At 37.2% G+C, this 15441-nt stretch overlaps 1 protein-coding gene across 2 annotated transcripts in view; it reads left to right on the top strand.

The window, feature by feature from the left end:
* The window catches only part of LARS1 (leucyl-tRNA synthetase 1), a 68863-nt gene that overhangs the window by 24088 nt on the left and 29334 nt on the right, over nucleotides 1-15441 (top strand). For both annotated transcript variants that reach the window (XM_032850834.1, XM_032850841.1), the window contains 10 exons: nucleotides 2082-2135; nucleotides 2914-3054; nucleotides 4876-4953; nucleotides 8756-8841; nucleotides 8941-9006; nucleotides 9109-9191; nucleotides 9605-9743; nucleotides 10086-10298; nucleotides 12207-12264; nucleotides 14585-14648. In XM_032850834.1, coding sequence (XP_032706725.1) covers nucleotides 2082-2135; nucleotides 2914-3054; nucleotides 4876-4953; nucleotides 8756-8841; nucleotides 8941-9006; nucleotides 9109-9191; nucleotides 9605-9743; nucleotides 10086-10298; nucleotides 12207-12264; nucleotides 14585-14648 — 982 coding nt within the window. The remainder of the gene's footprint in view (nucleotides 1-2081; nucleotides 2136-2913; nucleotides 3055-4875; nucleotides 4954-8755; nucleotides 8842-8940; nucleotides 9007-9108; nucleotides 9192-9604; nucleotides 9744-10085; nucleotides 10299-12206; nucleotides 12265-14584; nucleotides 14649-15441) is intronic.

Raw genomic sequence — 15441 nt, forward strand, 5'->3', positions numbered from 1 at the left:
CTCCCCTGTTTCCTTTGGCAATCACTGATCTTTTTAGTGTCTCCACAGTTTAACCTATTCTGGAATGTCATATAGTTAGAATCGTACGGTATGTAGCCTTCTCAGATTGGCTTCTTTCAACTACTCATGTGCATCTGAGGTTTCTCTGTGTCTTTTAATCTGCATTTTCCTGATGACATGATGTGGTCTTTTCATACACTTATTTGCCAGCTATGTATCTTCTTCTCTTGAGGTGTGTCAAAGTCTTTGGCTCATTCAAACATCAGATTTCTTTTTTAAGGTTTTATTTATTTCTTTGAGAGAGCGCAAATACGCAAGTGGGTGTGCACACACGAGTTGGGCGGGAGGGGCAGAGGGTGAGGGAGAACCACTTTCTCCACTGAGCAGGGAGCCTGATGTGGGGCTCCCTCCCAGAACTCTGAAATCATGACCTGAGCCAAAGGCAGACAGGTGCTTAACCAGCTGAGTCACCCAGGTGACCCGGATTGTTTGTTTTCTTTTCAGTTTTGAGAATTCTTTGTATATTTTGAATAATAGTCCTTTATCAGATGTGTCTTTTGTAAATATTTTTTCCTAATCTTTGGCTTGTCTTTTAATTTCTGAACCTGTCTTTTGCAGAGCAGTTTTTGATTTTAATAATGTGCAGCTTATTATTTCTTTCACGGATTGTGTCTTTGTATCTGAAAAGGCATTACCGTACCTGTGGTCATTTAAGTTTTCATCTACGTTATCTCATAGGAATTTTATAGTTTTGATTTTACATCTAGGTCTCTGATCCATTTTGAGTTAATTTTTATGACAGTTAAGGTCTGTGTCTAGATTCATTTTTTTTTTTTTTGCATGTGAATGTCCAGTTCTTCAGTAACATTTGTTGAAAAGACTGTCTTTGAATTATTGTATTGCCTTTGCTCCTTTGTCAAAGATCAGTTGCTTATATTTTTGGGGTCTGTTTCTGTCCTCTCTGTTGTTCCACTGAACAATTTTCTTTTCTTTTGTAAGTACCACACTGTATTCATTACTGTAACTTTATAGGAAGTCTTGAAGCCAGAAGCTAACTGTGTTCTTCAGTATTGATTTGATAATTTTTGGCCTTTTGCAAATTTTGCAATAAGTTTGTTGATATTCATAAAATAACTTGATGGGATTTTGGTTGAGATTGTATTGAATTTGTAGGTAAGTTGGGAAGAATTGACATCTTGACGATACTGAATCTTCCAGTCCATGAACATGATGTATCTGTCCATTTAGTCAGATTTTTTTATTCTGTTCACAGAGTTTCATAGTTTTTCTTACATAGATCTTATGTATGTGTTAGTATTTTTTGTACCTAAGTATTTAATTTTGGGGGGTGCTAATATTAATGATACTATGTTTTAAATTTTGAATTCCACTTGTTCATTCTTAATACATTCTTAGTATACTTTTGTATAATTAACTGTGTATCCTGCAACCTGCTATAATTGTTTATTAGTTCCAGGAGTTTTTTCTATTGATTTCTTTTGGCAAGGACATTCGGAATGATAATTGAAAAGAAGCGGCGAGAGGGGACATCTTTGCCTCATACCTGATCTTAGTGGGAAAGCTTTGAGTTTCTCATCATTAAGTATGATATGAGTTGTAAATTTTTTGTAAATAATCTTTATGAAGTTCAGAAGGTCTGCATCTGTTCCTGTTTATTAGGAGTTTTTATCATGAATGGGTATTAGATTTTGTCGAAAGCTTTTCTTGCATCTCTTGGTAGGATCATGTGATTTTTCTTTTTTAATCTGTTTTGATGGGTTTCATAAAACTTCAAAAAAAGTTTTCTGATATTCACATTTTCATTGCAACCTAGGGTATGAACCTCATTTTCGTGTGTGTGTGTGTGTATGAATTATTTTTCATTTAAGCCATTCGTTTGAACTTAAGCAGTTGAGTTTTTGAAAGTCATAGGTCTGTTCTTGAGATATTTGGTAAAATTTTTAAAATTCTCTGTGTGGAGAGGAGAACAAATAATTTTAAAAAGTTTTGGTGTTGGTTCTCTTAATGATTCTGCCAGTAAAGTGCTGATCATTGTGTTAATTTGCAAAATTTTTTTGTAGGCCTTACGAACAAAGTATGGAATTAGAGATGACATGGTCTTGCCATTTGAGCCGGTGAGTACATGGAAGATTCAGAATAGTTATACTCCTCTCTTTATCAGTGAAAAAAGAGCTAACATTTTCCTTGTAACAAAATTTTATGGTTGGTAAATATAAAAATGAGAGGGAGTTTGTGTAAGTTTACTTATTTTAATTTGATATCTGCTGTGGCAGTTAGGAGTGAGAAAAAGACCAACGATAAGCATTTTCTTAGAACCTAGCACCTGTAATTCTGGAATAAATGACTTTCTTAGCATCACCATAATTATAATCACTTACTTGGCTAGTATGGCCAATTTTCAAGCTTCTAAAGACAAAATTTTTGCCATATTAGTCATGAATGGCTATGTTTTCATATTAATGCCTGGAGAACAAAAACATTTTAATCACTAGCAAATAACTTTCTTGAAGAATCTGGAAGACATCATAAACCATGAATAAGACCATCCTTAAATTTAGTTGTTTACATCATTTCCTAGTTTCAGAATTTATTATTTAGTTAATTATATGCCAGTGTAGGGTTGTGAGCTGGAGAAGGTGTGTTCTGTAGTGCAGGAAGGACAATTCGGGGCTTGGTGCAGAGAATTTGGGTAGTTCCTATGGAGGAGAGTAGGAGGACAAATTCACAGCTGGGTGTTAGTCACTGTGATTACCTGATGTGTGGTGCTTCTGTAATGATATATAAAATCTGAAATGACTTCATTAGACTGTAGAGGCAAAAGGATTATGCCCCATGGGGTGTTTTTTGTGTTCATTCAGTGTGAATAAGTTCCTGACATGCTGTTCTTTGCAGGTGCCAATCATTGAAATTCCAGGTTTTGGAAATCTTTCTGCTGTAACCATTTGTGATGCTTTGAAAGTTCAAAGCCAGAATGACCGAGAAAAACTTGCAGAAGCAAAGGAGAAGTTATATCTGAAAGGGTTTTATGATGGTGTAAGTAATAATTTTTAAGTTTTGCTCTGTAATTGTTGTAATGATTTAGAAAAAAATAGAAAAATTCAATATGGTTTCAACTATATACTGATTTGAGAGAGATTTATATGAGACTGTGTTCTTCCGTTTCCAGATTTATTTTTTAATTATTTAATTTATTTATTTAAAGATTTTATTTATTTAATGAGAGAGAAAAAGAGCACAGGCAGGGAGAGGGGCAGAGGGAGAAGGAGAAGCATACTTCTGAGCAGGGAGCCCAGCACGGGGATTGATCCCAGCACCCCGTGATCATGACCTAAACCAAAGGCAGACATTTAATGACTGAGCCACCCAGGCGTCCCTCCAGATTCCTTATTTATTTATTTATTTATTTATTTAAGAGACAGAGATCACAAGTAGGCAAAGAGGCAGACAGAGAGAGAAAGGAGGAAGCAGGCTCCCTGTTAAGCAGAGAGCCCAACTCGGGGCTCAATCCCAGGACTCTGGGATCATGACCTGAGCTGAAGGCAGAGGCTTTAACCCACTGAGCCACCCAGGCACCCCGATATTAAGTAATTTACCTGAGATCAACCAGATAGGTAGCCAGTGGCAGAACTGGTACTCATACTGGTCAGCTTGGTTCTAGGATTTGTGCCTGCTTGCTTATTTATTTATTTATTTATTTGAGAGAGAGTGAGCTTGGGTGTATGCAAACGGGGTCAGCAGAGGAACAGAGGGAGAGGGAAAGAGTGAATCTTAAGCAAGCTCCATGCGCAGCACAGGGCCTGAGGCAGGGCTCAGTCTTAAAACCCTGAGATTATGACCTGAGCTGAAATCAAGAGTCAGACACTCAACTGACTTAGCCACCCAGGTGCCCCTGGGATTTGTGCTCTTAACCACTGTACCATAATGATCAATAAGTATAATTTCATAATGATGAATTAAATATATAAAAAGCATTTTGGCATGTTAGAGGGTTGGAAGGTCAAAAAAAGAACTTGTGTCTTTTCCATTTAGGATAGAAGCTATTTCAGAGAGAAACAGGAGTCACATAGCTGAAGATCAGAGTGCCACCTAGAAGGGGATTGTGTGGCTTAGATCTGTGACAACAATGGGCAAGCTAATACTTAGCCCTAGAATTAAATTTCCTCACTACGTAAAAGGCGGAGTTGAAAATCAGGCCTTCCGTAAAGGCCAGGTTTTTTTGTTTTTTTAAAGATTTTATTTATTTATCTGACAGAGAGAGACACAGTGAGAGAGGGAACACAAGCGGGAGGAGTGTGAGAGGGAGAAGCAGGCTTCCCGCTAAGCAGGATCAAGCCAATGTGGGGCTCAATCCCCGGACCCTGAGACCATGACCTGAGCTGAAAGCAGGAGCTTAACGACTGATCCACCCAGGCGTCTCAAGGGCCAGGTTTATCATATGGCCAAGCAAAGGAAAATGCTCACTGGCAGCAGGCATAGTTGGAAACAAGTCTAGATGGGGCTGAGCTGCATATACTCAGTTCATTTTCCCAAAGCCTTCAGGAATGAGATGAGTGAGCATATTGAAATTAGCTCCAAATGGAAATCTGAGAAGTGGGAAAGAAGTGAGGACTCCTTCCTAATCATGTTCCTGATAGCTATCCTACTTACTCCAAAAGAAAAACAAGTGTATTATAAATATTAGTTATCTAAGCTATGGCAGAATAAAAACTTAAGACTATAAGTGTGATAAATTTCACACTAAAAATATCTTGGTTGTGGATGGAAATAAATTTAGTTAGGAAAAGTTTGGAGGAAACACAAAGCAAATTTTAATCATTTTGTCTGTTTTTTTCCCCCCACTTCTCATCCTTTTAGGTAATGTTGGTGGATGGATTTAAAGGACAGAAGGTCCAAGATGTAAAGAAGACTATTCAGAAAAACATGATTGACACTGTATGTGATAGGCTATCCTCTGAAGGCTGCTTTAGGAGAAAACCTTTCAGTTAATAGACTTCATGGTGTTAATTAGTACTGAGTTCTATAATAAAGCCTGGAGCTGTATTAAAGATAAATAATTTTATGGCAAGAAATAGGAGACTTATTTAGCAATTCGTTTAACTTGAACATCCCACCTGTAACGTTGATGGCATGTAGACCTATAAAGTGGGCATGTGCAAAGCACAGAGAACTTAATGATGTTTCCTGGCACCGGCCATTTGAAATACTGTAGTTACAGTTCTCTTTGTGTGGTGCTTTACTTTTAACTTCATCCTTTTTCTTCCCCCCCGTCTTCATTTTTTAGGAAATTTTTTTTCTGTTTAGCTACTTAATTTTTTTTTTAAGATTATTTATTTATTTATTTGACAGAGATCACAAGTAGACAGAGAGGCAGGCAGAGAGAGTGAGAGGAGGAAGCAGGCTCCCTGCCTAGCAGAAAGCCCGATGTGGGGCTCGATCCCAGGATCCTGAGATCATGACCCGAGACGAAGGCAGGGGCCTGAGCGACCCAGGTGCCCCTAGCTACTTAATTTTTAAATTAAATTTTGATTTCTGACAGATGTATATGGCCTTAGTACATAGAGACAGTGGTCTGTAAAGCTTATTAAAATAAAAAATATATAAAAATAAATTTCTCTTCTTTGAACAGGCTTACTTTCAACTGTTTCAGTTGTTTCTTTTAAAAGAAGTCTGTCTCTCTTAAAGATCTTTAATCTTAGTGCTAGTACAATCATTTTTAATTTTGTTTTTCAATTTTAGGCATTAGCCATTGACTTCCTATTGTGGAAAATCAAGATTTAACTCTTCCTTCTACCTTGTGTCTTTCTTTCTAACCTTTCTATATACTCTTCTACCTCCTGTCTTCCTAGCCTGGGTGTATTAAAACTTTCATGAGAGCAGTAGTCATTGTGTACATTTTTGAGGCATCACTGATCCACAATGAAGTGTACAATGAGAACTTTTCTTCCCCAGCTTTTGTTTTCCCCTGGCATTAGTAATTGTCTTTTTTTTATTTCCTTCTTTTAAAATATAATGATCAATACTCCATCCCCAAATTCTGGCCTGTTTATTTCTTCTCATAATACTTTCACACATCAATATGCTGTTGGTTCCATCTTAGAGAAAGTTCTTCCAGACCCTTCTTGCCTGTTTTAGTCAGGACTGGTTGCTTACCATCTTGGTGGACAAATGTCATCTGGGAAATTTCTCCACTATTACTAAGAATTTCCTTTGTTTTTGTTTTTTTTGTTTTTTTTGAGTTGGAGGTCTTCTATCCTTGATCCCATCACTGCTGCTTTATTATTTACTTTCTCATTTTGGTGAAGCTCTGCTTCTAGTGGCTTTCCTGAAAAAGCATACCTGGAAGGTAAATTTTTGTGAGCTTCCCATATCTGAAATAGCTTTAGTCTGTCTTCATACTTGATTGCTTGGGGACAGGACTTTAGATTGAAAATAATTTTGCTTTAAAATTTAATGGGCATTACCCCAGGTGTTCTTTTTCGGTAATGCTGCTGAGAAGTCCAAGATCATTTTGGTAATAACTGATTTTTTTGTGAATGACCTATTTTTTCCCTTCTCTGGAAGCTTGTGGAATCTTCTTTTTCTTCTGGGTATTCTAAAATTTCATGATTTACCTTGGTGTAAGTCAATTTTTATTACTTTTTCTGAGTGCTTGGTGGATTCCTTCAGTTTGGAGACCTTTGTGGTTTAATTTTGGGAGAATTTCTTGACCTTTTCTTTGATTGTTTCATCTCTTTCTGTTCTTTATTTTCACTTTCTGAATTCTTTTTATTCAGATATTGGTTGTCTTAGATTTTAGAAATCCTTTTCTTTCTGGCAGAGTCCCTCAGCTTTTTCTTCCTATAAGATTTTGTTAACTGTGGGGGTTTTTTTATCTGCTATTTGTGAGCATGTAGAAAATTGTTTTTCTTAGTATGGAAAATTTCAAATGTATAAAAAGTGGAGAGTAGTATGAGGAATTCCTATATACTATTATCCATCTTTGAGATTACCAACTCCGGGCCAGTATAAGAGCTTATTCTTGCTATCTGATTGATCCTTTTTTAGAGGATGCTGTTCCTGTTTCATGGGTGTGAAATCTTAATCTCTTATTTATTTCTCTGAGAAAAGTTGTTGATATTTACGAGTGGGTACGGAAAGGTGACCAGAAGCATTTTGCATGTGAGTAAGACTTCACTGGGGAAGATCTAGAAGGGCTGTTTGGCTTTTGGGGAAGCCTTTGTTAGCCTTGATGTTAGTTAGAGCTTCTTGCATTTGTTGGATTCCTCCCAAAAGATTCTTCCAGTGTCTGGCATAAAAGGTCTGAGCAAACTGAGCATTCTGGGAGTTGAAAAGTTTGCTAGGGGGAATACCAATTCCCAATGTACTGACTTTCCAATTAGTTCATCTATTCCCACTGTGATACCTGTGCCCTCAACTTTGTTTTTGGTTGAGTCATTCTCTCCTCCTCTCCAGAGAAGAAACCTTCAGTTCTGCTGGCATAGGGAGAGCAGTTGCGAGTCTGTATCATGTGGGATTAGGGTGTCTGGGGCTCTAACCTCTTCTTTAAAAACTTCAGTTAGTTCTCTTATTTTCAGCCTCATATTGCCTCCACTTCCAGAACCATCTTATACCACAAATTGTTGAGTTTTTTGGAGGTTCTGCAATGCAAATTAGATTGCTTTTCACCTTTCTCTAGTGCTGGCTTAGGATTCAGCTAGCTTTCCTCAACCTGCTAATGCAGTTGTCGTTCATCCTGGTTTTTAGTTTCCAAAAGTTGGTTGATATTATTTCTTCTTCTGTTCTTTTGTATCTGTAAATTCATACCATTGGAAAAAAGAAAAACCCTCTTTATTGTCATTTTGCTGGAATTTTGAGAGGTAGTAGAGTTAAATGTTTTTAATTTATCATCTTTAGAAAGTCCTCGCTAGGGGCGCCTGGGTGGCTCAGTGGGTTAAAGCCTCTGCCTTCCGCTCAGGTCATGATTCCAGGGTCCTGGGATCGAGCCCCGCATCGGGCTCTCTGCTCAGCAGGGAGCCTGCTTCCCCCTCTCTATCTCTCTGCCTGCCTCTCTGTCTACTTGTGATCTCTGTCTGTTAAATAAGTAAAATCTTTAAAAAAAAAAAAAGTTCTCAGTATTTAACAGTATGAAGAATTAAATTAAAAACACAGAAAAACGAATCATTTTATGAATAATAATGTTGGATTTATTTTTAAAGATAGGCTTAAAAGTTTGAGAACATAATACGTTAAGAGGTACTTATATTTGGTAAATAATTAAATTCATGGTTAGTTTACTAGTGAGCATTTTTTATGACACCATAAATCTTTAGCAACAATATTTTCCATGTTTAATTTTTGTGCATCTTTTTTTTTTTTAAAGCAGTGGTTCCATGCATTTAATTTCATTTTTTTTTTACATTTTTATTCTAACAAGGATAAAAGGCTTCCATAGGCAATCTGACCTTCAAACCATAGAATTAGAGACTATTGAACATCTTTCACATTCCACTGAAAAGGAATAATCTAATAATCTATAGGAAAGATGATCTATTGACAAAGACGTTCACCTTTTCAAAAGCAAATGTGTAGAAAGAAAGGCGGATAACTTCTGCTGGGAAGAGGGAAGACATAATGAAAATGTGGGGTTTTGGTTATTGGTATAACTTTTTTTTTTTTGAAGTTGTTTTTATTATCTCTGAGGAATAGAGATTGACTTGACATAACACCTGATATATTTTTGTTTGCTTTTGTGTAGGGAGATGCATTTATTTACATGGAACCGGAGAAACAAGTTATGTCCAGATCCTCAGATGAATGTGTCGTGGCCCTGTGTGATCAGTGGTTCGTCTCTCTCATAGCAAGAAATTTCCTCCAGTCACTTTATTTATCCTTTTGACTTTTATTATTATTATTATTTTAATCAATCTTTCCTCTCCCAAGGTACTTGGATTATGGAGAAGAGAACTGGAAAAAACAGACATCTCAGTGCTTGAAGGGCCTGGAAACGTAAGAAAGAAAGGGGAAAAGTGATGAGGGAAGGGAGCGGAGATGAGAAACATGGAAGACAGTGAAAGTGAAGAAAGGCGCTTTATCTTTTACTATCTCCAGATTCTGTGAGGAGACCAGGAGGAATTTTGAAGCTACCTTGGGTTGGCTACAAGAGCATGCTTGCTCGAGAACTTACGGTTTAGGTAACGCATACTTCATATTCTTCTGTTTGAATGACTTTGCCAATTACACGGCAAACTAACACTTTTACCTTGTCTCCCTCTTTTGTATTATTTTTTCTGAATTGGAAGTGAGAGGTTTCAGTTAGAGGGTGAGGAAAACTAGAATGTGGTGCCCTACCACCTACCTGGTGGTAGAAATATGACCTCTCTAATCCAGATAGCTTTGTGGATTTTTTTTTTTAAGGAAAGTTTCCAGTGCTTCAGCTGTTTGGTTTTTTATGTACCGGTTTATTTTATTAATTATTCAAGCAAATTTAAGACCTTCTTAAAATAAAGAGCTTTGTAAATGCTATATGCCTGAAAAATGTGGATTCTGTAGATGACATGTCTCTTGAGTTCCTCATGCATTAATTTTTTTTCTTTTTATCTTGCAGGTACCCGTCTGCCCTGGGATGAGCAGTGGCTGATTGAATCGCTCTCTGATTCCACTATTTACATGGCATTTTACACAGTTGCACACCTGCTGCAAGGGGGGAACTTGCGTGGACAGGCAGAGTCTCCGCTGGGCATCAGGTGGGTAAATGGATGAGGCAAAGTAGCGTAGTTTGTTAGCAAGAGATATGATCTTTTGATAGACGCATTGAAAATTCTTTTTTTTTTTTTTAATTTAGTTTTCATCAGAATTCCTTTAGCAGAGTTTTGTTACGATGTTTTTGTTTTTTTGCTGCTACACTGAGAAAAAGTAATAAATAGCTCCTCTGTTATCGTTACCATTCTTTATTCTTATCGAAGTCTTTTGTATCATTTGTTAGTGTAGCTATATTAAGAGATTCCTACTTCATGATTAGATGAATATTTTGATTTCTTCAAAGAAATTATCTGTATGTTTTGTTGTTTGTTTTATTTTTAATACAGACCGCAACAGATGACCAAGGAGGTTTGGGATTATGTTTTCTTCAAGGAGGCTCCATTTCCCAAGACTCAGATTCCAAAGGAAAAATTAGATCAGTTAAAGCAGGAATTTGAGTTCTGGTATCCTGTGGATCTCCGAGTGTCTGGCAAGGATCTTGTTCCTAATCATCTTTCATATTACCTTTATAATCATGTGGCTATGTGGCCAGAACAAAGGTGAGTGCTAAAAAGGCTGCAGACTAAATTTATGCCTTGTGATGTCAAATATTTAAGAAGTTACTCTGCAAGGCATAGTTAGGTTTGCCAGTTGCCGTCTTTTTCTTCTGTTGAGCGTATAAATGAAGCAGAAAGCACGCCTTCTCCTCTGTTACATCCAGAAATCCTCCTATTTACCTTGGGCTCACCAAAGCACATCACATTTCAGGTACCGTGAGAGCCTTTCAGTACTTTACTTGACCTGTTTTGTGACTCTTTGACCTCTTACATGCAGAAATAAAGGAGGTTCAAGACAGAGCCTAGAATGTTAGAATTGGAAGGAAACATCCCTTTAGAGCTGAGAGCCGCAAAGTTACAGCATTAGTTGGTAGTGATGTTCTTTTTTTTTTTTTTCCCTTTGAGAGAGAGTAGGGAGGGGAGGGGCAGAGGGAGAGGAAGTGAGAGAATGTTCAACAGGCTCCAAACTCAGCACAGAGACTGACACAAGGTTCAGTCCAATGATCCTGAGATTATGACCTGAGCCAAAACCAAGAGTTGGACGCTTAATTGACTGAGCCACCCAGGTATCCCTGGTAGTGGTATTTTGAGCAGAGTCTGAATCTAAGTGTCATTTTTAATCCTGTATGCTCAAAAGTAATACTTCTATCATCTTCCCTCTTGATCCAAATATGTCTCTGTGCCTTTCCTTTAGTCTCTCAAGTAGCCGAGGAAACAGACCCCTCCCTCTTTAAATTTTATTTCATATCACCAGAACAATCTCATGTGACCTCCTATATTTAGAATGAGATTGCATTTTCTTTCTCAAGAATAAGAGGAAGATTTTGAAGTAGAGGAATAAAATAAATCTTATGTTATCCAATTATTTTGTTGTTATTGTTTAAAATGTATTTTTGGAGAAATTGGATATCTCAGAAATACTTGTTGGGAATATAGTTGAGTGTTCATCCCTTTGCATCAAGTTTTTGAACATGTATTAGATTTTATAAATTATAAGGAAATAATAATGTCAAGTGCTTGTAAGTAATAATTATCAGTAACACCCGGCACTGTTCTAATCACTTATAACAACTCATTTCATTTCATTACAACTTTTCCAGGAAGTTCTGTAATATCCTTGTTTTATAGACAAGGAACCTTATTGAGGCCTAGAGAGCTCAAATAATTCACCCTGAGTTACCCAGCAATGGCACAGTGAGGATGCAAACCCTATAGCCTGTCTCCAGGACTCTTGTTCTCAACCACTATCCTCGCATAGTCTCATTGCTAGAATGAATGAGTGGTACTTACATAGTTCAAAAATTCAAACAGTTCATTTAAAAAAAAAAAAAAGGGGGGAACTTTTACCCTTGCCCCCACACCACTCTACTTCCTATAGGTAATCCCTGCCACTGCTTTCTTATGATTTCTTCTGGATGACATGTTTATGAATAAACTAGCATCAGATTATTTATTTAAGGAATAAATATTGAACTCAAAATCCAGCGTGGGCCTTGAACTCAGAATCCAAAGACCAAGAGTCACTTGCTCTTTGGACTGAGCTAGCCAGGCACCCCATGCTTATTTATTTTTTAATTATACGAAGATACCACACTGTGGACACTCCCCCCCCCCATGTAATAGTATGCTTCTAAGATCTATTTATATCCACATATCTAGCCCTTTCCTATATTTCTAAAATACCTATTACATAGTATTTCAGTGTATGCCTGTGCCATAGTTTATGTAACCAGTCCTTTACTAATGGGCACTTCTTGTTTTCATTTGTTTCCTATTAAGAGCAGGACTCAGTACATTTGTACATTTGTCTTAGCAAACTGTTATAAAGCTTTCAGCATTTACCTCAACTTCTTAAGCTTAGACTCAAACCTTAAAGTTTTATTTTCTGTCTTTAAACATTTACCTCTAAAGTGACAAATGGCCCGCTGCTGTGAGAGCAAATGGACATCTCCTCCTCAACTCTGAGAAGGTAAGAAAGTTTAAAATTATGCTGAGAACTTTGCAGATGTAGGAAGTTGTACATTTTAAAGAAATAGAGAGTGTAAAAATCATTGTTAATCTTCCATTTAAAATGTTTAGGACTACCAGCATAAATTGGGGAGTAAGGGGAGTAAATAGTATTAACAGAGGGGAGGAACTGGGAAAACTTACCCATTTTAACATTTGTAGTTAGAATGGTAGAAGGTGATACAAATTGTGACTGGATGAGACAGAGAGAGATATAAGAAATATAAAAATTCGGGCTCCTCAGTGGCTCAGTGGGTTAGGCCTCTGCCTTCGGCTCAGGTCATGATCTCAGGATCCTGGGATCGAGTCCCGTGTCGGGCTCTCTGCTCAGCAGGGAGCCTGCTTCCCCTGTCTCTCTGCCTACTTGTGATCTCTCTCTGTGTGTCAAATAAATAATAAAATCTTTAAAAAAAAAAAAATCTTGAAAAAAAAAGAAATATAAAAATCCTACCTTGTGACCCTAGAATATCTTTCTTATTAAGTTGAGAAAATACTTGGTGGGCTTTGTTTTCTACTGTGATCAGCCACTGAATTAAAATAATAGAATTTTGGAATTTGTAGGATTCTTAACTGTTATTTAATGCTTCTTCCAGGCAGTATAACATATATCTATCTATACTACTACTGCTTCTGTTATTGTTAAAACTACTAATATATGTGATTTTTTTATAGGCTATATAAGACTTTAGCTCATTCATCAGTGTCTTCAAACCCCATTACAAAGCCCTTGCTTGCCCCTATGATGCTTTTGTGCACATTTGAAAAGGGTACTCCTCCTCGCATACACCAAATATTGCCATGTTATTTATTTCTTAGTGAGAATATTTGTAGCAAGTTGATTTTGTTACAATCAGTGCATTTTGCTACAACTGATTTGGTATAGTAATTGGAAAAGAGTATTCTTTGCTATGAATGTCTGTCATAATGAAACTAGGTGTTGATATAAACAAATAGCAGATGGTACGAATTGCAAAATGAAACATCATTTTTAACTGGTGCCCTAATTTTGAAAGGGAATATAGAAGTTCATTTAAAATAATCTCTGGGGGCGCCTAGGTGGCTCAGTGGGTTATGTCTTTGCCTTCGGCTCAGGTCATGATCCCAGGGTCCTGGGATCGAGCCCCACATCGGACTCTCTGCTCAGCGGGGAGCCTGCTTCCTCCTCTCTCTCTGCCTGCCTGTCTGCCTACTTGTGATCTCTGTCTGTCAAATAATAAAATTAAAAAAAAAAATTAAAAAAAAAATCTCTGTATTAGACTGAAAAACAACAGCTCTTTGATTAGAAGCATGTTAGATCCACAAGGACTTTTGACTATCAAATTCATTTTTTACTTTGTAAGGCGAAGTAGAACTATATATGTATTTAATGTATGTATATATGTGTTATAATGTGATATTTTCTTTGGTCTCAAAGTTGTCATATTGTACGTTGTACTGATTTTGTTAGAACTAGATACTTCATTGCAGTGTGGTAGAAGACTAGATTATAACCTCTCTTTGGTATCCGCAAAGTTCTGTTAAAGACAACAAATGCTTTTTTTTTTCCTTAAGATTTTATTTATTTGAGAGAGCGATGCCAAGAGAGAGCTAGAGGGAGCAAGAGAGCACAAGCAGGGAGAAAGGCAGAGGGAGAGGGGGAGCCCCATGTGGGACTTAATCCCAGGTCTCTGGGATCATGACCTGACCTGAAGGCAGGAACTTAACTGCCTGAGTCACCAGGTACCCCAAAGACAACAAATTCTTAAATAGTAAAGATTGGCAGGCTGTGCACAGTGTGTCCTTAAATGTGGTGCCCTCAGGTAGAGCGCGACTTGAAACAACCACTTGTTTTAAATGACACTAGTGAAGTTCCCTAAAACCCTAACTCTGATGTCATATGCCAGTCCATTCATTTCTGAATGATTCTAGTTGCTCTAAAGCTCTTCTTTATGACCCCTGAAACGTTCCAGAGATATAGTGGAATCATTATACATGTCTAAACCGATTCCTAAGGGGCAGTATAATCTACTGGAAAGAGTAGTGCATTTAATACCAGACTGGAGACCCTGTCCTAGCTCCGTCCCTGCCTAGCTGAGTGACCCAGACAAGTCACTATGTTAACTGGATTTCAGTGTCCATCTCTGTAAAATTAGTGCAAGATATCTTTTCCTTTTTCTCTCTTAAATTTTTTTTTTTTGTCTTTGTCTGATTGTGGCTAACCTACTTACATTGATTTGGCTGATTTGGTTTATTTTATTTATATATATTCTTAATAATAACTGATCATTGACTTTCTGTTTCAGATGTCCAAGTCCACAGGCAACTTCCTTACTTTGACCCAAGCAATCGACAAATTTTCAGCCGATGGTGAGTATACTTTTTTATTATTGCTCTTACATAGGGTCTGACTCTTTCCAGATTATAGAATGCAAATTAAAATTATTATTTCAGTTTTATTGCTCTTTTCTTTTGCTTTTTCCAGTACTTTAAAATACTCATGTTTTCTTTGTGTATAAACAACGTAAGAATTGACGATGTGATCTGTTTAGGAACCCATTCAAGCTAAGATTATTAGAGTCATTTTAAAAAAGAAACTCACTGTAATTGCTATCTGGCTTGTTTCTAATTTCTTACTACTTATAAGGTTAAAGAGTTGGTTTGTAGAGATGTTGATTATGAAGCTTTTGCAAAGTATTTCCTTCATACATGATATACATATAGGTGACTTGAACCTGGAGCATTCATTTTTTTCAAGAAATATTTTCTCCTTGGCCATAGTACTATTCCATTTCATCATTACTTTTTCAAGGGAGGAGATGCACTGTCTGACCTGTAGGAACTCTTGATTGCTTTGGTCCTCATGGCATGTTTTTTACTGATCCTGGCTAGCACAGTTTGAGGCCATGCTGAAGGGATTGGGAAAGAACTAACCTAACTAACCTTAAAAACAGTGTTTTGGGGGTGCCTGGGTGGCTCAGTGGGTTAAGCCGCTGCCTTCGGCTCGGGTCATGATCTCAGGGATCGAGCCCCGCATCGGGCTCTCTGCTCAGCAGGGAGCCTGCTTCCTCCTCTCTCTCTGCTTGTGATCTCTGTCTGTCAGATAAATAAATAAAAATCTTAAAAAAAAAAACAAAAAAAAACAGAACGCTGTTGACTGAAC

The sequence above is a fragment of the Lontra canadensis genome, unplaced genomic scaffold (genome assembly GCF_010015895.1).
Source record: "Lontra canadensis isolate GAN:19392208 unplaced genomic scaffold, GSC_riverotter_1.0 scaffold4, whole genome shotgun sequence".
Lineage (NCBI taxonomy): Eukaryota > Metazoa > Chordata > Mammalia > Carnivora > Mustelidae > Lontra > Lontra canadensis.